The sequence below is a fragment of the Misgurnus anguillicaudatus genome, chromosome 19, assembly GCF_027580225.2.
Source record: "Misgurnus anguillicaudatus chromosome 19, ASM2758022v2, whole genome shotgun sequence".
NCBI classification, from domain to species: domain Eukaryota; kingdom Metazoa; phylum Chordata; class Actinopteri; order Cypriniformes; family Cobitidae; genus Misgurnus; species Misgurnus anguillicaudatus.
Genome location: NC_073355.2, coordinates 31936264 through 31962787, shown reverse-complemented (window position 1 = coordinate 31962787; position 26524 = coordinate 31936264). Strand labels below are relative to the sequence as shown.

The 26524-nt window shown below is 39.0% G+C and overlaps 1 protein-coding gene across 4 annotated transcripts in view; it reads left to right on the top strand.

Annotated features, from left to right (window-relative positions):
* Positions 1 to 26524, top strand: part of spop (speckle type BTB/POZ protein) — a 132194-nt gene that overhangs the window by 84715 nt on the left and 20955 nt on the right. For all 4 annotated transcript variants that reach the window (XM_055194420.2, XM_073857476.1, XM_055194418.2 and 1 more), the window contains exons 7-10: positions 11045 to 11222; positions 14972 to 15027; positions 22872 to 22994; positions 23284 to 23426. In XM_055194420.2, coding sequence (XP_055050395.2) covers positions 11045 to 11222; positions 14972 to 15027; positions 22872 to 22994; positions 23284 to 23426 — 500 coding nt within the window. The remainder of the gene's footprint in view (positions 1 to 11044; positions 11223 to 14971; positions 15028 to 22871; positions 22995 to 23283; positions 23427 to 26524) is intronic.

Below are 26524 nucleotides of genomic sequence, written 5' to 3'. Positions count from 1 at the left end.
GGGCCAGACTTGAACAGCTTGAGTGGAAATGATGCGTGTAAAAGCGTATATGTGTAGTCTGACTGTATACACACACACAAATGCACAGCTGCACACGAATACCAGCCTGCCTCTCTGTCTGAATTTACTCGCACTCTCTCTCTCCCCCTCCTTGTCTTTTTCTGTTCAATTTGTTTCAAATTCAGCTTTATTGGCACGACAGTTGTAGTATTGCCAAAGCATTGTATGGTTATTTCTATATAAAATGCTTTCAATAGCAAAAAGTAATAAATCTAAAAAAATGCCCTCCAGCCACAGCCATTGTTTAAAGGTGTTTCTTCTGAAATGTTTTTATTGAAGTTAAATCCCAATTTTGATAAACTGTCATAGTTCGCTTTCTCTCTCTGTCTCTCGGAAACACGTTTTCTCAAGAAAGTATTAAGTGTAATTGGTCACGTGCACATATTATCATGCACAGTTTTGGGTTCATGCATTTGTTTTCGTGAATCAGGTGCTGTGGAACTCAATAGGTTCAGTACCACCTGCACACCAATATTACTGCATCAGTGTGGGTCTGTTTATGTATTACAGCTCTGTTGTTCCACCAAGTGAGATGATATAGTAAGATGCATTTAATTGGCTAAATTCATTTGATATGTTAATTCTATTTCTTTATAAATATTTCATGCTTGGTCACTCTCAGAGCCCCTGTAAACAAACACATTGTGTCATAAATAGCTCTAATTGACACATGCATAAATTATTTAAACATGCACATACTGTAGGTAAAATACAAGTACCAGTCAGAAAAGGAGGTAGGGTTACATTCAGTGGCTTATAGCTGATGATGGAACATTTGAAAATATAAAAAACATATATAAAACCAAGTGATTGAGAAAATCTCCTCTTGTACCCACACCACTCAATTTGGTAGATTCCAGTACCATTAAAAGGAAATGATTCTCAGAAATGATGTCTATGCCACAGCAAAAGCTAATATGATGTTTATTTGACTCCTTTATTTAAAAAGTTAATTGTGAATGTTGAATATTACCAGACAGTGGAGCATGAAGCCTTTAGGCATTTGTCAATTAAGTATACATTGCTTCAAGTTTTTCAATTATTCAAGACAAATAAATAGAAATGAAAACAAAATTGCATTCGAACAAATTACCATTTAAGATACCATTTAAGTAAAGAGACCTTGACGTTTACCAACAGCAACTTTAATAACATGAATCGCATTTTAAAGTATTTAAGAAAATTAAAACTGTGATTCAGCATATAGGAGCAGAAATCATCAGTTTTTTTTTCAATATAGCACTTTCTTAAAACTTTACATTGTTTCAAAGCTGCTTTACATGAAAAAAAACCCGGAATAAATTAATAAATACATAAAATAAGATACAGTTGAAAGAAAAAGCATGTGAACCCCTTGGTCCCACTTGGATCTCTTCACAAATTGGTCACAAAATGTGCTCCGATCCTCACCCAAGTCACAACAACAGAGAAACACAGTCTGCCCAAACCAACACCGCACAAACACTACACGTTTTCATGCCTCCACTGAACACAACATGCAAACACCCACAGTGCAGGGCGGAAAAGCACGTGAACCTTTGGGTTTAATAACTGGTTGATCCTCCTTTGGCAGCAATAACCTCAACCAAACGTTTCCTATAGTTGCAGATCAGACCTGCACAACGGTCAGGAGAAAATTTGGACCATTCCTCTTTACAAACGTGTTTCAGTTCAGCAGTATTCTTGGGATGTGTGGTGTGAATCGCTCTCTTGAGGTCATGCCACAGCATCTCAATCGGGTTGAGGTCAGGACTCTGACTGGGCCACTCCAGAAGGCGTATTTTCTTCTGTTGAAGCCATTCTGTTGTTGATTTACTTCTATGCTTTGGGTCGTTGTCCTGTTGCATCGTCCATCCTCTGTTAAGCTTCAGTTGGCGGAAAGATGGTCTTAAGTTTTCCTGAAAAATGTCTTGACCAACTTTGGAATTCATTTTTCCATTGATGACAGTAATCCGTCCAGGGCCTGAGGCAGCAAAGCAGCTCCAAACCATGATGCCCATATTTCACAGTTGGGATGAGGTTTTGATGTTGGTGTGCTGTGCCTTTTGTTCTCCACACATAGCGTTGTGTGTTCTTTACAAACAACTCAATTTTGGTTTCATCTGTCCACAGAATGTTTTGCCAGTAGTGCTGTGGAACATCCAGGTGCTCTTTTGCAAACTTCAAACGTGCTGCAATGTTTTTTTTTTGGACAGCAGCGGCTTCCTCCGTGGTGTCCTCCCATGAAGTCCATTCTTGTTTAATGTTTAACTTATTGTAGATTTGTCAACAAAAATGTTAGCATGTGCCAGAGATTTCTAAAGAGAAGTCTTTAGCTGACACTCTAGGATTCTTCTTCACCTCATTGAGCATTCTGCGCTGTGCTCTTGGAGTCATCTTTACAGGACAACCACGCCTAGGGAGTATAGCAACAGTGCTGAACTTTCTCCATTTGTAGACAATCTGTCTTACTGTGGAAACATGGACATCAAGGCTTTTAGATATACTTTTGTAGCCCTTTCCAGCTTTATGTAAGTCAACAATTCTTGATCGTAGGTCTTCTGAAAGCTCTTTTGTGCGAGGCATGGTTCACATCAGACAATGCTTCTTCAGAACAGCAAACTCAAAACTGGTGTGTGTTTTTTATTTGACAGGGCAGCTTTAATCAACACATCCAATCTCATCACATTGATTGGACCCCAGGTTGGCTGACTCCTGGCTCCAATTAGCTCTTGGAGAAGTCATTAGCCTAGGGTTTCACATACTTTTTCCTACCTGCACTATGAATGTTTACATGTTGTGAAACAGGTTTTTTTGTTTGAAAGTAAGAGGGTCTGTTCTTTCATTTGATATATTTGATATATTTTGATATACATGATATTTGTTTATATATTTAAAGAGAAACCTTTTCTGGAAGGCATTAAACTTTTGTGAAAATCATGAAAAACGCTGGCAGGGAAAGAGTTCAAAAGAAAAAGAGGGTGGATTTTTGTCATTGTAGTTTTTGTGTTAACATACTGCCAACACACATTTATGTCCAAACACCTTGTAAAAGGTGATTTTGCATAATATGTGCCCTTTAAATGGCCAGCCAAACCTTCCGTTGCCAAAAGATAATCCGTGCATTTATTTTTACATGTTGTCGAGGCGTGTTTATTAAGAGTTGAAGTGAGAGATACAGTGTGGTTATTCTGTAATTAAAGTGTGTGTAAATTGCTCACTGCTTGATTTGATTAATCAATGAAATCATTATGACCTGGCAGAGCTCATTAGCATGAGAATGATTCAGTGGCAGCAATCAGGATCACCGCTGTCCTCCAGTGTATTTTCAGATGCAGTTATTCACCTGGAACTAAGCAAGTTCTTCACTTTTTTCATGCTTTGTGTGTTTTTTCCGCTCTCCTTCTTTAATCTTTCCGCATACCTCTAATGAGTGAGTGATGAACATCGATACGTGTGCTTAACCAGGCGAGTGTGTGCGTCTAACGGAGTCCAACAACTGGGTTCATTAATCAAATTCAGGGGGAGGAGAGAGATAGGAAGACACATAGATACGCACACTCCCCCATTAGTATCAGTGTTTAGATTTACACGCACAGTAAACAGTGCGCTCGCTCGAGTCCAGACAGCACAGGTCTGCTCTAGTAGCCATCTCACACAGCTCATTAAAGTGATGTGCTTTGATTTTAAAGCAGTGATGCATCCTGTTCCTGAGTCTGGAGGCAAAGTCTTGTGTCTGCAAACATGCTTTAGCATTTCAGCATTCACCTACTTTGTGAGCAGTCTTGGTTCCAGAATTTTCTCTGTAGGTGTTTAACATTTTTTATACTGCACCTTAAACATCATATGATTTAGTAACAACATTGATAAAGTTGATTCGAAGCAGCGGTATAAGACCTAACATTGCTTATGAAAGAATGATCTAATAACATGTCTAGTCTAATGAATCTTTTATGATGCTAGAATAAAATATTATAAAGTTAATATGATGAATAATAAATGTAATATCATAACTAATTTATTAATTGGTCGTTTTTCGCTAAGTTTATTACCGAGAATTCAGATTTTTTTTTAACTCGCTGGTAGGCTGTAAAGTTGACTTGGAGATTTGACTTAAGGAGCCTGGGTCAATAGAGACAGAGCGCCGTTATGCAAATTTGAAAACCACGCCCACCGGGGGGGAAATCAATCCAACCGTCTCCATTGAGTTTGTATTGCGAGAAGCCGCCTCCTTGTCATTTCTGGCTTATAACAAAAAACTGAATAATGCCTAAAAGCTGCTGTGTGACAATATGTACAGCTAACAAGCCAAAGAACCCAGAAATAAGTTTTTATAAGCTGTCGAGCCGCAAAACCCAGCCTTCAAGGAGAACAAAGTGGATCGCCGACCACGTTTACCCCCAATGGACGCAGCTCCACCAATAGAAGCACCATGAAAAGTCGCCTGTATCCATCTCCGTGTCTTTAAACGCTCGCCCCTTGGGGTCGACAGCTTATAAAAACTTATTTACAGATTAAACTTAAAAACAGAATAATACCTAAAAGCTGCTGTGTGACAAGGTGTACATCTAACACACCAAAAAAATAAATAAATAATTTTTTATAAGCTGTCGACTTCAAAAAACGAGCGTCTAGACACAGAAATGGAAACAGGCAACTTTTCATAGTACTCCTATTAGTAAAACTGCGTCCAATAGGGGGAAACGTAATCGGCGATCCACTTTATTCTCCTTAAAGACTGGGTTTTACGGCTCGACAGCTTATAAAAACTTATTTCTGTGTTCTTTGGCTTGTTAGCTGTACATATTGTCCCAAAGCAGCTTTTAGGCATTATTCAGTTTTTTGTTATAAGCCAGAAATGACAAGGAGGCGGCCTTTTGCAATACAAAGTCAATGGAGACTGTTGGATTGCTTTCCCCCCCGGTGGGCGTGGTTTTCAGGTTGTGACGCGCTGCGCTCTGTCTCTATGAAAAAGTGTTCAGTATCCATGATTCCCGTTTCCATGGTAATACTGACTTTCAGATTTAGGGCTTGTAACTTAATGGTTTTTAATAAAAAGACAGACTGGAGTGTGGTGAAGTGGGGTTACTTAATTAGAGTTTAGTTCATCTTAACCCGTTATATATTTTTGCTTTTCATTGCACGCAACATCAGACAAAGCCTGCGATATCCAATTTATACCCAAATGATTCGATGACCCTTTTCTTAATAAATGTTCAGTTAAAATTTTAAGTTATTTGTTTAAATCAGTTAAGCAGTTTATGCTTATGACGGACCGCCTGAATTCTGAATCGCTTTTGCTCAAGTCTTTTTTAATGATCTGGGAAACATAACTGTAATGTGTATTTATGTTTGTGAGGCCTAAATCTGTGTAATTGCCGCCTGGGCTGGCCATAAACAACATTGGCTTAAGCAATGGTGTGAAATTAGAACAAACGGTAATACAAAATGTAACATAAAGAGAATAAATAAGAATAAAGGAATAAAACAGGAATAAATTGCAAAAGCAATTTTAACATACGCTAACATACTCATAAAACCCTGTAGTTTTGTTTTGGTGTTTCAGTGGTGCTTTCTTTTGCTGTCCTGGTTGTGCAGGTGCAGGTGCAGGTGTTGGTGTTTTATGGTTGCTGTGCTGCTGGTGCAGGTGTTGGTGTTTTTGGGCTCTATCTTACACCCGGCGCAATGCAGCGCAATGCACAACGCAAGTTTCTTTCGCTAGTTTCCAACCTGCGCAATTATCATTTTCACGTTTAGCGCCACGTTGTTTAAATAGCAAATGCATTTGCGCCCATGGGCGTTCTGTTCTAAAAACAAGGTGTGTTCAGGCGCATTGTTGGCGCGTTGCTATTTTGAGGCAACTAAAATAGACTACGCCATTGACCAACAAAAACCTGGTCTAAAGTCAATGGTGCAATATGTTTTTTGTAATTAAAGAGCGCATTAGTAATATGCGCCTATAAACGGGAGGACAACGTGGGTTTGCTTATCACATATTACATGAATGCGCAGCAGCACAAAAACGCTTTTAAATATGAAAGATTAAAGGATTTAATGTAAAAAATTATTATTGAGTCTCTTGGACATAAATGAGGACTTATTATGAGACGTTAGAAGGCGCAAAGAGCTGCTTCACCTGCAGCCTGGTAAGTAAATAAATGCTTTGCTTTAAACAAATGCATCTGTTTTTAAATGTTTTTTTAATGCTACCTCACGGATTTATTGTATAAGATGACTCTGTACCTGTGGATATGGTGAGATGAGAAATGCTTAAAAAAAACGCTGTCCAAGTGCTGAAACGTGCGTAGAGCCTGCAGTTTGTTACAAATAAAGTATTTTTAGAGTACAAAACCTTTTCTTACATACTTGTAAATTATTTTTTGATGATATTGGATAGCCATACATTTAAAGCAATTAAAAGCCTGCTTTTTTACTTCCATGACTAAAAAAAAAACGATTCTTAAAGGTTTTAATAAAAAATAACAATTTCATTACAAGTGAAAAACAACACAATTAGTTAACATTAATCTTAAACTGGGGTTCTTCTTTCTCCGCTTAGTTTTTCAGTTTACAAAGTCCGTCATCTAAATAGGGATTAGACATAGCGCCAGCGCAACAGGCTTTTAAAGGGGATGAGAGATGAGACTCTCATTGGTTTATTGCACGTTATGCCCAAAATACTCACATTACAATAGGACCAACCCTTTTCGACCATGCGCTCGGCGCACAAACCATTTTTCCCGTTGTTAAATTAGCAAAAGTAGATTCGGACACACCCATTTAGACGTTGCGCTGTGCGCTTTAGACAATGCGCTTAGATTGTTAAAATAGGGCCCTTTGTCTGTTGCTGTGCTGCTGGTGCAGGTGTTGGTGTTTCTTCTGTTGCTGTGCTGCTGGTGCAGGTGTTTCCTCTTTTGGTGTGCTGCTAGTGCAGGTGTTGGTGTTTCTTCTTTTGCTCTGCTGCTAGTGCAGGTGTTGGTGTTTTGTTGTTGCTGTGCTGCTAGTGCAGGTGTTGGTGTTTGTTGTTGCTGTGCTGCCAGTGCAGGTGTTGGTGTTTCCTTTTTTGCTTTGCTGCTAGTGCAGGTGTTGGTGTTTTGTTGTTGCTCTTATGCTTGTGCAGGTGGTGGTGTTAACTCTTTTGCTTTGCTGCTAGTGCAGGTGTTGGTGTTTCTTCTTTTGCTCTGCTGCTAGTGCAGGTTTTGGTGTTTTGTTGTTGCTTTGCTGCTAGTGTTGGTGTTTTGTTGTTGCTGTGCTACTTGTGCAGGTCTTGGTGTTAACTCTTTTCTTTGCTGCTAGTGCAGGTGTTGGTGTTTCTTCTTTTGCTCTGCTGCTAGTGCAGGTGTTGGTGTTTTGTTGTTGCTCTGCTGCTAGTGCAGGTGTTGGTGTTAACTCTTTTGCTTTGCTGCTAGTGCAGGTGTTGGTGTTTCTTCTTTTGCTCTGCTGCTAGTGCAGGTGTTGGTGTTTTGTTGCTGCTCTGCTGCTAGTGCAGGTGTTGGTGTTTGTTGTTGCTGTGCTGCCAGTGCAGGTGTTGGTGTTTCCTCTTTTGATTTGCTGCTAGTATAGGTGTTGGGGTTTCTTCTTTTTCTGTGCTGCTAGTGCAGGTGTTGGTAGGGGTGTCACGATTCTCCAAATCCTCGATTCGATTACATTTTCGATTCTAAGGACACGATTCGATCCGATTCTCGATTTTTACATATTTTTTATATGGCATATAATTTAGACAAAAATTATATGCCATTATTTATTATTATTATTATTATAATACTTTAACATTAACATGCACATTGCACAACTCGCATGGGGGTTTATGGGCTTCACTTAACGCAAGAGCTTGTAGAGAGAGGATTGCTTCTTGCACACACAGATCGGGCGGATTACGTGACAAATTTTTTTTAATTATTAAATTCGGTCTACTGCTTGTTATTAGCTGTGTCCTTCTAAGCATGCGACCTCTCTGCCTTTCATAGTGGCAGCCACAGAAGTTCAAGAAGAGAACTGAAATGAGACGGTCTAGCCTTCGGAGAACCCACAATTTGCGTCACCTGCTGCACACGCCCCCAGTAGCGCCCACCGCACCTGTCAGCAGAAAACAGCGGAGACATTTCTGACTTATTAAAATAAATATGTAATCAGAAAAATATTAATTTATTTTAGAACATATGACACATTGATGTAGATTAATCTATTCAACAGCATATCAAATAATCAACCTAGAAATATACGCAACATAGAATAATATTAACACAAAACATAACTTATAATACTAAAACAGTGACAAGAAAAAGTTTTCTAATAAATACACACTTTTATTGAATAAAGCTTTTAATTGTTTGGGATATCCTCGGCTGTTAAGGATCCATTCGTTGAGGATGCATTTTGACACAGCTCTTATCAACGCCAGCGAAGGAGGAACGTGGCAAACTCAAAAAATGAGAATTAAAAACAAAGGAAATAGAATGTCAGAAAAGGGTTGCCTGGAATAAGTTTTACAAAGTGGTAAATCAGGATGACACCAGTGCAGGCTATGTAATTTGTGCGTTTAATTTAGGCTATTTATTTATTTATTTTTGTCCCATGTGCGCCGATCGGAGACGGAGTTCACTGCTGATATTCTAGAGCTTTCTAGTCTCGCGGCTGTCATCAGCAGCCTCTTGCATCGCCCAGTCAGCGGATGGCGGGTGGGTGCGGTTTTGAAAACTGGTCAGAAACGGTGCGGATGGATGGTGGACGGATGATGAGTTTTGTGATGCGGTTGTGGATGAAATAATCCGCGCATCTCTAATATGGATTTAATGCACATGGACTTAATGCGCGTGTCTTGGACTAATAGCATCTGAAATAAATCCAGCATCATAATCAGCTGCGCTTCTCTCTGTCTCACGTGTGCATGCGCTCTCACATCTGTCCGAAGTCTGAACATAAACTAAAGTAGTGTATTTGTTCAGTTTTATGCGTTTCATGCAAGCTGAGGCAAACTATCCTTTTGTTTAAAATATAACCCGCTGCATCTTTGCGCCTCCCTCACTATCGCGCACGTGCAGAGAGCTGCGCTCTGTCCAAAGTCAGATCACGTAATCCTGTTTATGATATGCATTTCAAGGAGTTGTAGCAATAACTTACATCCCTCGTGTTTAAAATATGATCGCTTTCTGCTGGACAGATGTTTTTAAAGGCATCTCTGAGAGTTTTTTTCCTCGCTTGCCAAGCCGACCAGACGTGAAATGGGGGCGTGGCAGAATCGACGATCCCATTTTTTATTTCGAAGTTCGGAGCTGTGACTTAATTTCGATCGATTTCGATTTAAAATCGAAATCGTGACACCCTTAGGTGTTGGTGTTTCTTCTTTTGCTCTGCTGCTAGTGCAGGTGTTGGTGTTTTGTTGCTGCTCTGCTGCTAGTGCAGGTGTTGGTGTTTGTTGTTGCTGTGCTGCCAGTGCAGGTTTTGGTGTTTCCTCTTTTGATTTGCTGCTAGTATAGGTGTTGGGGTTTCTTCTTTTTCTGTGCTGCTAGTGCAGGTGTTGGTGTTTCTTCTTTTGCTCTGCTGCTAGTGCAGGTGTTGGTGTTTTTTTTCTGTTGCTGTGCTGCTAGTGCAGGTGTTGACTTGTTGTTGTTGCTGTTGTTGTTGCTGTTGTTGTTGTTGTTGCTGTGCTGCTGCACAGCTGTGCTAGTGCAGGTGTTTTAGTTGTTATACAATCTTAGTTTGTTGTGATGGCACTAATAGCTCATTAGTTTTAGAATATCTGCAGCAGAAATATAAACAGGAAATACCACTGCGCTCTTTCGTCCCTCTATTAATCCATCCTGTTTAGGTTTTCATCTGGCCCGTCATCTTGCGCTTCCCTCTCTTTTTATCCACCCGCTCCCGTGTTTTCCTTCAGGGGAAAGTCTACTCCTCCATTAAGAACATACAAGGGCCCTTGACATTTAATTTCCTGTTTGTGATGCTCTTTTACCCTCTTCCTTGTGTCATACTCACTTACTCCTCCATCTCTGTCCATTCACCTCAGTCCCACTCCATTTCACTCTTTTTCATGTGTCATCTTACTCCTATGTTCCTTTTTTACCTCAAATCGTTCTCTCTGACCATTGTGGGATACGATCATTGATTAGTGTGTTACATAAAGCTTTAATGTCTGTTTGCAAAAAACCTTGGGGTTTTTTTAGACATTTTTAAACAGCAAAAATGCTTTCAATCTGACTACTGTAGCTTACTAGGTCTTGCCTCAGTTTTGTGTAGGGATTTAGCTTATTAATGAAATAGTTCCTCATACTGCAATTAACTTCGTATGAGAACCTGTGGCATTTCAGTGTGTGTGCTTGTGAGACTCCTGGTGTGAGATAAATGAACTTGCTTATGTCTGCGGGAACAGGTGGCAAAGTCAGCATGGTGGCCCGCCACACAAACACGCACACACACGCGCGCTGACTTACAAACAGAGACCAGTAACAAATTGAGGCAATTTGTGTAAATTAAGAGATAACTAGACTGCTGCCCTTGTTGAACAGTCGTTGAAGTGTCCCCCCTGAGCCACTGTTATCGGGATCTGCCATATTGGATAACATATGGATGTCCTTAAATGCGTGTCTTGAAAATATACAAAAAGTTCACTGGGTACACATGCATCTGGTGTCATTAAAGCGAAAAGTGGTTGAACATCACATGACATTTAGAAAAAAGCTTAACTACCATGGAAGAAATCCATCGCATATCTCAAGAGATTGGTTTTACGTTCTCTTAAATGCTCCCAATTTAATCAACGATCAGCATAAATAAGAGATTAATTTTGCATTGCTATTGCAATTTGCCTAATGCTGCATCTACGTGCTAGGTGTCACTAGTACAAATCCAAGGCGGCCGCCATATTGGTAACGCTGTTGCTAAGTTTATATTTGGTCTATTGTTGGTTTATAGTACAAATGTGCATAGTAAATTAATTAATATGATATTGATAATTGGTGATCCCACTTGACGATCTTAGATCACTGATTGATTTTTGTATTTTTAGGTGAGCGTGGTGCAGGACTCTGTGAACATCTCCGGCCAGAACACAATGAACATGGTGAAGGTTCCAGATTGCCGACTGGCGGATGAACTGGGCGGATTGTGGGAACATTCCCGATTCACAGACTGCTCACTGTGTGTTGCCGGGCAGGAGTTTCAGGCACACAAAGCCATACTGGCAGGTAATGATGCTTATTTTTTCTTTTAGTGTAAGTGAATGTTTCCTATAGGTGCCAGTTTGATAAGAAAATGTCAAAGTGTGAAAACGTTTCAGAAAATTATTGTTTGGTTTTATATTATACTAAAAAAAGAAAACAAAATGTACGTGTACACTATCGTTTTTTCATACATTAGAGGACTGTGTCTAGAGTTAATGTAATGACATATTGTACACCTTTGATTTACTTTGCTTACATATGCAATGCCTCTGTGCGCTCCCTGAGTTGGCAGCATTTAAAGACAGCCTTTGGCTCACACTGAAGCAGGATTTCTTGTTCTGTGGCCGTACCTGGAAGCGCTCATTAACCGCCACGGAGACTATGCTGATCGGCTGGTGTCTGAGCTCTGGTTAGACTGTGTGTGTGTGACAGGAAGAGAATGTGCCAGACTTCAGACGCTCTTTTAGAACACGTTAAAGTTGGTCTAGACAGATTTGACTTCATATCGCTGTCTTATCAGAGACAGGAGGGTCTGAGCTGACATTCTTCTCTGGGTTAATCAGCCAAAACATTGTGCAATTGCAGAAAAATTACTGAAGAGAAATGACTTGATAATTCCCTCTGAATTCTTTAGTTATTCACTATTCCTTTTTAGATCCCAGCAGTCCTTTATAGGGTCCGGAAGTAAAAAAATCCCATTTAATATCTTTGTATAAACATTATTTTCTCTGTAGATTATTCTTAGTAGATTTATAGTAAGTTAAAAACCTTAACCTTCTAAGACCCGAGCTTTGGTTTGGATTGGAACATGAAACGGTGTAATTGTCCACATTTGTGTACAACAGGTTCCAGTTACACACAATTAAGTATTTTTGTGCAAACAACAAAAAAATGTGCTGTCCACGTATGTGGACACACCAGGTCTTACTGTGGGTTCACACCAGATGCGAGTTCAACGATTTGCGCGAGTAGATTACATACAAAGTCAAAGCAAAGACGTGATAAGACGCGTCCTCGTGTGGGGCAATGCGAATGACGCGATATGGGCGGCGCGTTTGCCCTGAAAACACGCGCTATTAGCCTCAAACGCGTCTTCGCCCAAGTTGATAATATTCAACTTGAGAGAAAAATGCGCATGACACGAAGTTAAATCCTGCGAGTAATCTAGAGCGAGTAACGTGATGCCCCGCGTTTGGTGTGTACGTAGCATTAAGCAGGCTTCACACCAGACACTGTAGAGGTGGCAAGCGCGAGTGATTTACATCTTAAGTCAATGCAAAGACGCGATTACAGGGCTCAAAATTAACTTTTTTATTTGGTAGCACTGGTGCTCCCAACTTTAAAGAGTTAGGAGCACCAGCAAAAATTTAGGCGCATCCATCCAAAAATTAAAAAGCACCACAACTACAATGTAAATGTTAATAGATTTATTTTATTAAAAATAAAACACCACCTCTGGGCTTTACACGTCCTATGGCCAGCATTTAAAAGTTTGTCTTCTATTTTATTTTATTTTATTTTATTTTTTGCTGCATAAATTCCTAAATTAATACCCAAATGCTGTTGAAATAGTATAGCAGCAATAATAATTTAACAATTACAGGTAATATGATTAAGATTACATAGAAAATCTAGCACACACGTAAAACACTGATTAATTGTGACATTACAAAAGTGACCCTAATATAGAAGGCTAATATATATTGTTATTGATAACTGCATTACCAGGATGCTTTTACTACTAAATAGGCAATGTTTTAAAAAAATACAACAAAAACATACCATCAGCATTGTCGTGTTCCACAGCAACATGGCCCACAAGGATGTTTGTCGAATGTCCATTCACCAGCGCATGTGCACATACACCATCAAACACACTTTGACAGACAGGTCGGTGTCTCCATCAGTAATAAACACATTTGTCATGACACGTCTTGTGTTTTTGGCACTTTCGCCACGTTTAAGCAAGTACGTCTGGCGCTTAAAATGTTTTGATTCCGCCATTAACGCCGTTTTACAGGATTTACAGTAAACACAGTAAGTTACATTTTCATAGCGGAGACACTCGAAATCTTTAAGCCACTTTCTCAGAAAGTTTTAACGTCAACTCGTATTTTCCGGTGGTGGAGTTACATTTGAATCCGGATCGTCGTCAAAAAATACAGTAATAACCTTGGCTGTAATCGGCTCGCTCTCATCATGCTCGCGACGCGTTCGTTTTTTCACATTTCCGCGCTTCACGGCAACAAGGAATGACTGACGCTCATATTAGCCAATCTGCGGTCTTCATTAAACGCAAGAACTTAATGGTGAAATTTGATTGGTTATGTATCGTTGGAGAGAACACTGAACCTGGGACAGCCCCAGCACGCAGGATCACAATCAACTCGCGTCACAACAAAATGGGCAGTCGCACAAATGCTCCCAAATATATTTTAAGGTCGCACAGATTAAATTTCGGTCGCATATGCGACCAAAATGGTCGCAATTTCGAGCCCTGGATTAGGCATGCTGGGGCGGGGTACGCGGGGTTGAGCGTTGCCGCGGAAAAAAGCACGAGTTGAAAAATCTTAACTTCGGCGTATTTCGGCGTCGTGTTAAGCAATCAGGACCTTTATATGGTAATGATGTGATAACAGGAAGTGAGCGGAGTCTCAGCGGAGTTGCAGAAGCCCCTCCCATGACGGAAATTTTAGCTTAAATGTCTCAAATGACTAGAATTTCACGCGCGGCTTTCAGGCGCGAATGAAGCGAGTGAACTCAAATGTTCAAGCTTCCAACTACCCGCAAATAGCACGTTTTTGCCGCCTCTACCGTGGCTGGTGGGAATGCACCATTAGGAAGTTAAAGCAACACCAAAGAGTTTTTTTACCTTAAAATAACGTTTCCAAAAAAGTTTCAGTGGTTCATCCACTCAAAACAGGGTGAACGGCACTTTCACATTTGCTTTGCAGCCCTCTATCGGCCGCCTAAAGAAGTTTCCAACCCTCGGGTAGTGGTCCTGTAGTTCGAGTGAAAACTACAAGAACTTGCTTTACGGCAGACCTACAATCCAATCAGAGCCAGCTATGCTGCAGTATTTATGACAGTGGTAATGAACAATTGCGCTTCTTACCTGTAGGGGGAGCAAAGAGCAATAAGTCTTTAGTGTTGCTTTAAAAGACATAATCTTCCTTTTTTATGATAATTGTAAATATTAAAATATTATACATTAAAATACATTGTTTTTGTACTTCTAATTGAGAACACGTTTGTTTATTCTTGTGTTTAGTTTTATTGCACCATTTGCATTAAAAGTTGAGTAGCTACTGGGTTATTTTTTACCCATAATGGGTAAATATTGGACATAACACATGCTGGGTTAAAAATAACCCCATGCTTGGTTAAAAATGACCCAATGGTTGGGTTGTTGTTATGCAACCATGGGGTATAATAATAACCTAGCAGTTCGGTTAAAACAACCCAGCATTGGGTCAGTTTTAACCCAGCGGTTTGTTCTATCCAATATTTACCCTTTATGGGTCAAAAATAACCCAGACATTTTTAGAGTATTCATATAAGATTAAATAAGCAATGTATTAAATTGGATTAACAAGCATTTTTGTTTGAGTCTATGTTTGTAATATTGTAATTAATGCCAGAATGGATTGTTTTGCTCAGGGCTTTTTTTAGCATGCCCATAGAGAAAATAAAAAACAAGGCCACTAAAAAGTGGACAGTCACTGTATAAAACAAATCTCTCTCTCTCTCTCTTTCCCTCTCTCATTCTCTAGCACGTTCCCCAGTTTTCAGTGCCATGTTTGAACATGAAATGGAGGAGAGTAAAAAGGTGAGTTAAAGCTTTCCCCTCCCTCTCAATCTCCGTCTCACTTTAGAATTCAAAAGCATTGACAAAACCTCAATCCATCCACACTCTCTAAATCACATACTGTAGTCCCTTTGTGTATGTGTTTGTGCACTGCTTGATTATTCATCTTGTAATATCTCATTTCTGCAGTGTTGAACTTTATTAGAGATCCCTCCGTAGGGCGCAAATTCATTTTACTTATCAGAGGCCTAATTCTCAGTCCAGCTACGTGTGTGCAGTCTAATGTCTCTTCTTTTATACAACTGTTCTGTACTGTCTTCTGTATTACACTCATTTTCAAAAGCAGATAATAAATCAATATTTGCTGTTTTAGTGGCGTCCAATCTGAATGTGACACTAATGTTAGGTCTGACGTAGAAGGCAGAATTTTGGTTCATAGAGGCGTTAAAGATTGTTGGCATACATCATTACACATACACTGTTAAGACTGGGGAAAGTTTTTTTTTTTATATATATATAAAAATACTTAGCTAATGATTGCAATTATTGTGTTTAACCATTAGTTCTTAAAAAGTTAATGCATTTATTCCCTTAGATGTTATAGTAGTTTTTAATCTTCTGTGTGTTTTTGTTGAAGACTATGAGTGATGATACACACAGACAGCAAAGCTCCAATAACCGGCTAATAATTTAAAAGACTTTCTTAACATCAAACCTGAATATGATGTTTAACAAAAAGAAAGTTATTTGCAGAATTTGTTGAATTAGCATTAAAACTTTATTAATTTCACCCACAAAACAGTGGAGACAGGCCAGCGGCAAAAACATCTATGATAAACAAAAGATTTACTGAAGTTAATAAAGTGTGGGGAAGTTATGTTCAATTAAATTTACATTTGATTTATGATAGTGTTTTAAAGCATAGTCAAGCTATACATTTTGCTAGCATTATGCCCTACTAGTTTCGCAGATTTTTCTGCCGCTTTGAACATGCCTAATCCAATCATATTTTACAGTCATTACTATCAGTTTTATAAATGTGCATCCTAAAATGAATTTTTACTTAATTATTTTTTAGTGTTCGAACATCTGCCGTGCCGTCTTTGGGAATTGAGCAGATTTGGCGTTTTACTCACTTGTCATACTTGACAGTTTATGACAGCTAAAAAATCAGTTTGCACTAAACATGTTCCTGCATTTATATCAGCTAGTGGAAGTGCCGTGTAATTGAACAGAAGGCAACGCCGCTTATGTATCAAAATACACATTCAAGATATGTTGAGATGCATCCATTGTTTCCAAACTGAAACTGATCTGGTGCATCATGACCTTGCATTTTAACTCTTTCCCCCCAGCGTTTTTTTTTTAAAGGTGGCAGCTAGCAGCAGCATTTTTTTATGATTTTCACAAAAGTTTAATGCCTTCCAAAAAATATTCATTGAATATATAAACTAGGGCTGGGAAAAGATTAATTGCAATTAATTGCATACAAAATAAAAGTGATTTTTGGCATAATATACGAGTGTGTGCTGTGTGTAATTATTATGTACATAAATACATACACATTCATGTATGTATTTAAGAAACGTGTGTGTGTGTGTGTGTGTGTGTCTATATATTTATTTATATTTTTATATATTCTATATTATATATAAATAAATAAAAATTGATATATAAATAAAAAAATCTGACATGAATATATGTGTGTGTGTGTGTGTGTGTGTGTGTGTGTGTGTGTGTGTGTGTGTGTGTGTGTGTGTGTGTGTGTGTGTGTGTGTGGTTAAATATACTAGAGCTGCAAATTTCAACTATTTTTCAGCCGATTAATCTATCGATTATTTTTTCGATTAATCGAATAGTCTAAAGATTTTTTTACAAATAATAAATGTAACATCTGCTATTAATGCCAACATTTTATTGAAGCATTTTCTCAATTAAACAAATACACAAACAGTGCCAGTGCCAAGGAAAATATAACAAATCACATAAAAACAAGTCCAACATTAATTCAGCCTAACATAAACAGTGCAAAAGGGGCATTATTCACCTTAAACAAATAAAATATATTAATATTAAAGAAGTAAAATAAAAATAAATCAAACTGAATAATAACTCCTTATTAATATAAAAACATGTCCCGCTCTTTATTGTTCCAGCCCTAGTGCTAATCATAAACTAATGAAGAGTCATCATTAACTACAAAATGACTCACATGAAATCATTGTTTATTAATACATTAACTAAAAAACATGTCATGTTGTACTTAATGATGACTCTTCATTAGTTTATGATTAGTACATGCATTTACTCAGCATTAGTTCAGACTGAAGTAAAAATAAGTTCATTGTGATTCATGAACCCTTATTATAAAATGTAACCATTATATTATTACTGTTAATATTATTACTATCAGTAGTAACGTTACTGCATTCTCATTTAGCATCAACATTTAACATTTTACTTTTCTTAAGTCTCGGGTAAATACAAATTTAGTTAGTATGATCTTCTAATATTTTATAAACGGCGTTTACGCTGCTGTTACTTTAAATAAACGCATGTCAGGAATACCTAACGAGACGAGCTTTTATAATATCTGCGCACATAGCAAAAAAATAAGCTATGGGAACTCCGCGCTGCCAGCTGGCTTTCAGTGCACGCGGGCACATGCCTATCTCAGTGTAACACAGTAACTTATTATTTCATAACTTCTTAATATAAAAAGTTAAACATATCCCGCTCTTTATTTACTGTTTCAACATACTGCCCAGACGCGATGCAATGTCGTGTCTGTCAGGCGTCTCGCAGCTTGTATTAAACTAAGATGTAAACACAGCTGTATTAAGCACAATATATGCCTGCATTGATTCTCTTGTTGTATAAAAACTTACTGTAAAAATTCAAATACTTACGCTGCCGTCGCGTCATTTTGAGGTCGGAGAGCTCCAGGTTGTTTTCTTTTAAGATGATCATGCACAGATGTTGCGCTGCTGTGGTATGCCATTTCAGTTTTAGACAGTATGTGTTTTATTTGGTCTCTGCTTAAAGTATTCCCACACTTTTGATCACGTTCTGGCTGTCTGGTATAACACTTGTATTATCCGGTCGGAGCTGAAGCCGCCTTCATTTGAAAACGTAAACAATGCGACGCATCGACGCATTTCCGGCAAATCGACGTAATTACGTAATCGACTACGTCGACGCGTCGTTCCAGCCCTGAAATATACACAATAATTACACACAGTACACACACATATATTATGCAAAAAATAACTTTTAATAAATATTTTCCCAGCCCCAAGTCAAATGAAAAACAGACCCTTTGTTCTCTTTTTATCACCTCTCATATATGGTTGGGTTTTTCAAAAATACAAAATTTTGTGCAAAACGCTGAGATAATTGCGTGGTTTCTTTTTGAAGGTCTTTTAATTGAGATCAGATTCAGAACGAACCATAAACCATACACAGAGTTTGAACTGTTTGCCCTAAGGGGACAGAATCCTGCACGGGTCCATTTTTGGAGACACTGTCCCGTCCGTACCCGCAAAGTTCAGCACAAAATCCGACCCGTCACCCGTGATAATCAAAATTAATTTTAAAATCAATTTTTAATCAAAATTGTGTAATGGTAATTTAGACATACAAATATTGCACACACTTTTATTCGCGCTACTACCCGCCCGCATGAAGTTAATTATCCACCCGCATCCCCGCCCGTGAATTTTAGGAATGTCACAATCCACCCGTTTTAGACACTTTTATGCAGGTATCCGCGGGTACCCGACCCATTTGCAGGACTCTGTAAGGGGATACTTCCGGGTTTTATAAGTTGGCGCCACCTGGTGGATAATAGCAGAAATACGGATTGCCGAAAAAACTCGTCATTGGCAGTGGAGCGTTTTCTCTTAAAAACGAGTTAAATCGTTTTTATGGTAAAAATAGGAAGCTTATATAATAGCGTGATGTAATAGGTTTGGACTGTAATTTTAGCAAGCACCTCTGACTTTCACTGACACACTTCCTGTTTTCCATCTCTCCATCTGCAAAATTCCAGCATCTGCTGATCCCGTATTCCTCAGCCTCTCCTGTCTTTCCGCATCCCCTTTCCCTGAGTTTCATCATGCTCAGTTTTTTGGGACAGGATGTGCTTGTGTTCAGGGTTTGTGGAGCAGTGAGATTTCCTGCTTTTTGTTATGCTGTTGCTGCTTATTAACTCTGTAAAGATCCTTGCAAATGTGGCTAGACAGACTTTAATGCCATGGAAGAGATTTGAGTGTGTGTTTGTTTTGCAGTTAATTGATGATCGGTGGGATCTGGGGGTTGAATTTGCGTATGAGCCCGTGCACGGGAAAGTATAGTCACGTGTCGGGCCAGTGTTGAATGGGTCTAATTTAAATGATGGTTTTGGCTCAGTGACTTGGTGTGGTGTGTCTGTAGAACACGGATGGCTTTGATGCTTCAATAGGGAAAATGGAAGTAGAATAGAGGAAGTGCCTTGAGATTTGCTCATCTTTAATGCTATCTTTATTCATCTAAAAGACAAGCATGCTTAGGGAACATTTCTGGATACTTTAGTCTTTAGTGACTAGAGCTTGTGGTGTCAACCTCAGTCGTTTTGATGTCAGAGGTTGGTGGCATTTTGTTGGCGTGGAGTTTGAGAATTGATTTTGGGGAGCTATTTGCATTTCTTTCATCTCTTGTGATCCATGCATGACAGACTAGAAAGTACCGGAAAAAGAAAGAAAGTGCCGTGTTGAATTTCGGTTGTAAAACCAAATACACCCTTTCCACTGGAATGGCGCAGGTACTTGTATGCTTGGCCCCGAGTCCTCTCAGAACCGGCCAGCTGTTTTATTGATTTAGTTTTCTGAACTGACATGACCCAGCCACAAAAACATGCTGCATTTAATAGTCTTACTCTTTTGTGTGTTTACTCCTTAGAGAACCTTCTAACATAGAAAAGTAATTAAAGGGATAGTTCACCGAAAAATGAAAATTCTGTCACCATTTACTCAACCCCCAGTTGTTTCAATCCTGTATAAATGACTTTGTTCTGCTAAACATAAAGGAAGATGTTTTGAAGAATGGTTATAACAAAGCAAATCATAGGCACCATTGACTTCCATGCTAGGAAAAAAAATACTATTGGAGTGAATGGTGCCCCTGATTTACTTGACTCTCATCTTCCTTTGTGTTTTTATACAGGTTAGAAACAACTTAGGGGTTAGTAAATGATGACATCATTTTAATTTTTCGATAAACTATCCATTTAATTTGGTACCACATGTTGCTTTTGATGCAGCTACCAAACATTATTTTACAATATGTAACTATATAAATAAATTAAGGAAAATGCATTTCAAATTCATCACTACAATTACTGAAATTAATTTGCACTTTGCTTTGAGAAACCTTATCATGATGACATTATCCTGCCATCTGGCCTCTGATATTAGCAGTTCCTGGTGAGAACCCAGCAGGCTTTAGTGTTTTTTGGAGTGGGAATGTGTGGAGTAGTTCCAGATTCAGGGATGTGCTCCAGAACCATCACCCTGTCAGTGGAAAACGCCCTGTCGGCATTGAACAAAGCAATTTAACCAAGTGTGAAAACAACCTCAGATGTGTATGTGATTGTCGGTGTACCTTTAAGCTACACAGACTTTTACTTTCTGTAATCGCCTTTGATATATAGTTGTTTGGTTTTAAGTCACCCTTACTTTGACCTTGTGTGTATCTATGGCTGTGTGGGATGCTCAGTTCGGTGCAGTTGCTGCATTAATTGCTTTAGCTGTGGCAGACAGGCTGGGACGGAAAAGCCATTGTTCCCACCGCGACAATGAGCTCATGCTTTGGCAGCCTCGGGCAGAAGGGAACTCGCGGCAGTCATTCCAGAACATTGATCAGGCGGTAACAGAATTGGCTTTTTGGGCTGCGTTTCAATTTTTGGCATCACTCTGCTTTTTGCGTGTGCTCTCTGATTCATTTGGTGGAGGTCATTGGTCTCTTTAGTTAACTGTGTAGGACGCTTAGGGGAGACCGTATGAGCTCGGTGGTGGAAAGGACGGACTTCTAGTGTTTTTAAACCAACCTAAACAGCTCTGAACTTATTGGATCAGAACTGCAGCAGGGCCTTTACATCAGCTTTAAACCTTAAAGAGTGCCTATATTTCAATATTGTCTCTTATGCTGCGTTTACACCAACCAGGTTTGAGGCGTCAAAATCGCATCTACCGCGCCTAGTTTGCCGCTTGAACAGTTTGTATGCATTCGCGCGTCTAGAGCGAAGTAGACTCATGGAAAAAGCAAGCATTTGAAACGCGTCAGAGGCAAAATCCGCTTCTTGTGGGAGGGGCAAGTGCTATGCCGTTGTCTGTTTGCAAGATGGCTGATGTTGATTGTGCATTTATTGAGAGAATTAGCGGTTTGTATTTGGTCACCTTACTATAGGGGGGAAATAAACGGCGCAGGTCGATAAACGTCACGGGACTCAAAAGTGAAATGTGTATTACAACTTACCAGGTTGCCCGATGTCCTCACTGACACTCTTCCAAGCGAGGTCCTTTTTATTCCTGTCTCTATAGAAATAAGAACTTGTGTCGTATAGCTCCGGGTGACTGCTCACGGATAATATCAAGCGTTCCTTCATGTTGAATGAGTGACTCCGGGCGGGGCTGCCGCCACAGCAGCAAGCAGGCTCCTGATTGGTTAACACGGCATGAAAATCCATCAAAGTTCAAAATTTTCAACTCGGTCGTTAGCCGCAAATTCACGTCAAACACAAAATGCACAAAAAGCACCATTCGCGCGTACCGCGCCAGATGCTCAATTCGCACGAACTAGATGCGCGAATGAGGCAGAATTGCGTCTACCGCGCCAAACGCGTCATCTGCGCCCCGAGACCTCCAGACGCACGTCATCGCGTCTTCACATTGACTTAACATTGAAATCACTCGCGCTTGACGCCTCCACCCCGGCTGGTGTAAACGCAGCATAACACTGCTGAAAAATTTGTTTAAATGTGTACACCAGTTGTTACAGGGGTAGTAACCTTTTACAAAGGTCCTGATATGTACCATTAGGTACAGATATATGTATACATTTTGTACCAATTTGTACTTTTGAGGTACTAATATGACCTGAAAATGATCTGAAAAGTTAAGAACAACTTTCTCCAACTCAGCTTTGACTTTTATCAAGAGGTAAAGCTTGAACTCAATGATAGATAGGTGCTGCCAACTCCTCTGCTTTTTCCAAATTTAGATTTGTGCTACTGTTTAAACTGTTTCCACCAGTTTTTTTTTTTTTAAAGATGAAACAATGATGTTGATTAGTTATTGATATTTGGGATGTGGACAGTCATTGGGATGCTTTTGGGCTAGTTTTGAATGTCCATTCGGATGGTTTCGATAGGCGAATCTGGCAACCCTGGCTGTGCGCTTGCATTCGGTATAGAATGTACATGTAAACAAACATTTTAATCAGATTGCAATGTTTAGGGTGCATTTAAACTGTATTGTCGTAACCTTCAATCATATTAAATACAGTCGGATTGATCAAATTTTGTGCATGTAAACATAGTTTTCGTGAGTCTTAGTTAAGCTGTGATTAAAAAGTGAATGATGAATTGCATATATTCTGATTAATTAATTGCTTAAAGTTTTTAAACAGATATTTATCAAAGTGGGTGGAGTTTTGTCAGCATTACTTGAATTTCTTTTGTAAAATGAACAAAATTGTTTTTTGTTGATATTAATTTAAAAAGCTGCATGGAACCACTTGACTCAATTTTTTTTTAAAGTAAATCCAACATATAATTTTTTGTTGTTGAGTGAATGAGATTGACAAGGTTGTGCTTTTGTTTTGTCTAGAACCGAGTAGAGATAAACGATGTGGAGGCTGAGGTCTTTAAAGAGATGATGTTCTTCATCTACACTGGCAAAGCACCCAACCTGGACAAGATGGCCGACGACCTGCTCGCTGCCGCTGACAAAGTGAGTATTAGACATCCCATAGTTTATACTAAAAGCACATTTGAGGTCCTAGATGGTATTAAAATACGGTAATGAAATGCCATGATGACAACAAATCGCAGGGTTTTGAAGAACATGTGTTCAGGTTTATTTTCTTGGCAGACACAAATGAAAATACTGAATACAGGATGTGTTGTAAAGTCTTCAGCAGCTAGCACAAACAACAGTGAAGTATTAAAACAGCTGCCAATCGCAATGCAATACCTGCTTTTTTGTACGGTTATCTATCAGTATGTCTCTGTGTTTGTAGTATGCTCTGGAGCGGCTGAAGGTGATGTGCGAGGACGCTCTGTGCACTAGTCTATCAGTGGAAAACGCGGCAGAGATTCTAATCTTGGCCGACCTGCACAGCGCCGACCAGCTTAAGACGCAGGCCGTCGACTTCATTAACTAGTGAGTGATGCTCTGTTTATCCTGATGCTTTACTATCATGACCTTTCCTCTGATGGGTTCAGTCCATTAGAATCCATCAGAGCCCAACCGATTTCTATGTCCAAGTCATACCAGCATGCTACCGTGCTAATGTTTTCACTGGCCTGACCAATCAAATGCTAATTATCATTTCATTAGACGTTAAGTTTCTTGCAATAAAAGTTTTACTTTGGAATAATAGCTTGAAATAATGCAGCAATAAACATTTGTTTGAAAGCAGTGGCATATGGTGCAGACATTACCGATTTGTTTATCACTGTTGTCATTTCATTCTTACTAATGCTTCTAAGCCATTTTTACAGTTTAATAAAACTTCATCTGTTAAACAATCGGATAAAGTGTTGTTGGGATTAAAATTGGGATCTATTTTATTATAGAAATTCAAATGTTTGTTTGCTAGCCATAAAAACACATACAACATCATCAAATGTGGGATGTAGTGACAATGCATCACTGGATTAGGTTTCATTCTGTTGAGTCCTGTCAATCACTGCTCTCCTTTACTCTGGCCCCTCCCACTGGAATCACAAAAGAGAGGTGCGGGGATGGTGTATTTTTGTAGGCCAACCCAGATGTAATGTGTTCCCTCTGCAATCTGTCAAGGGGATGTTTTTTTATATAGTTTTCTGTACAAAATATTTTACAAGGGTTATATTTGCACATGTTGTCCATCAACATAATCTTCACAACTTGAATTTTGAAGTCTAAATGCATTTACTAGAATTTTAAACTTGATCTTAGGCTTTAAAGGTGCAGTGTATAATTTTTAAAAGGATCTCTTGAAAGAAATGCAAAAATATTAAACAAAACTATATTATCAGGGGTGTATAAAGACCTTTTAAAATGAGCCGTTATGTTTCTATAACCTTAGAATGAGATGTTTTTATCTACATACACCGAGGGTCCCCTTACATGTTTCTACAGAAGCCCTTAACGGACAAACTTTTTTACTAAGTTGTCTCCAATGATGAAATGTTTGTCCGGTGGTAGCTATCGTAGCTTCTTTATGCATTTCAAAAGCGAGGGTTGGGTAGTGGACTGAGGCGTTGGTTGCAATTCGCAACCTCACCACTAGATGCCGCTAAAATTGACACACTGCACCTTTAAGCGAACTACACTACAGTACCTCAACTCCGTCATCTCACAAAGCTTTCGACAACTCTGTCAAACTTTATTTAAAACATTTTAAAACATATTCCCTCCTATGGAAATTCTCTGTGGATTCTCTTTTTAGGAGTTTTTTTTTTTCAATTTTCATGTGTGATGATGTTTAAATTTCCTGACAACATCTGCAGTCCCATGTACTGTAGCATCTTATTAACAAATGCCCTTTTTAAAACATAACCCCCTACCCCTAAAAATTACAAATGGGGATTTACTGTGGTGTTTTTTATTGTAGAATAAAACTTAAAAATTTCTTGAGCTTGTGTTGACCCAAAATCTGAATTAAGTTGTTTACCCCATTCAAAAACCTGTTGACTTTGGCACGCTCCCACCCCAATTAATTTGGCCCTCTTTTTGAAAGACCCCCCCACACATACGCAACCCAGGCAACAATGTCGGTTAGTAGACACGGCTCTTACTGCTGATTGGCTACAAGTGTGTTTTGGTACGCGGCCAGACTCCCTCTTCCAAATCGTTTCTCAAAAATCATGCACCCCGCCTTTAAAATCCTAACTTGTTTCTGGGTTTTTCCTGCAAAATACATCATCCCTGCAGCTCTTTATGGCTTTGATCTTTTGGATCACGTAAGGGAGGTCCTTACTTGTTGTCGTGAACCTTTTTAAACTCATCTTTTACTCTCTTGTTGATTTTTACTAGCTTATTTTGTGTCTCTTTTGCATCAGCTATATTGGACGGTATAATTTTGAGTTCATTTTGTGGATGGCAGTAACTTGGCTAGCTTGAAACTGGACTGTGGCCATCTCATCTCATTTCATCTCTCTCTTTCCCTCTCTCTCTCTCTCCATCACTATACAAAACACCCACCGCCACAACAACAGCAGAGACAGAGGGAGATCAATAACAAGGCAACCCAGAAAACAAACACACACAGCAACACAAACCCTCCCTCAAAACGCTTCGCCCTTTCTGCCCTTCTTTTTCTGCATTTATTGTTGCTGCTTATGTTATTGGTTTACGAGCCCATCCTTCTCTTCTCAAATAGTTTATTGCTGCAGTACACATAGGGGTTTACTGTCGGAGCAGTTTTCCCACCGAGCCAGACCGTGTCCAGTCATCACCAGCAGGAGAATCTCCACTGCTTAGGAAAAATTGCAATATTACCGCATTAAACTATAAAGTTTGGGATTGAAAGTCAATTGTTAGTAAATCAAGGTCAAAGTTATGGAGTAGTGGTTAAAATCCCTTAAGAAAACAATCTGCCATTTTTCAGACAGTACTGAATCTGAATTTTTGATGTATGGTCATTTTTTTTGTTGACACAAGACCTAATGCTGTAATACAGTGGTCTGTTTTTCGCACCTCTACTGAATGTTCAGTGTTTTTGGGCACCACTACTGAATCTACAGTACCACAGCAGAAGAAATTGCAGAAGTTGTAAGCTTGCAGAGTGAATTAAATGTAATATGAGAGTGGCAGCAAGACTCTGTTCCAACAAAGTAATATAATAGGAAATATAAATAGACTGCATGCGTTTCTATTCGGTTGGTGGCGAACACCTCTGATTTGTGATTGAATTAACTCTGATTCATTCTTTAATGAATCAGTCGATATAAATCACAAATGAGTCTTGTTGGCTCGCTTACTCTGAGTGGCTACTGAGGTGACCAATTCAGTGCATCGCAGATCCTCAATTGCTTTTTATCAAATCCAACTCTTTCCTGTTACTATTCGCATATTGTAGTTAGGCTTAATTATTTTGTGCTTTCTCAAAAGTACAAAGACCCCAAGAGTATCCTAATTATTTCCTGTTGTGTGCTGGCTTTCCCTATTAGTAAAATGACAGAGTCAGAATGATGAATAAAAAATAATCAAGTATTCACTTATACCAGCCAAGTGGATTTATCTTGATTTATGTCGAGGAAGTCTGTTTATTT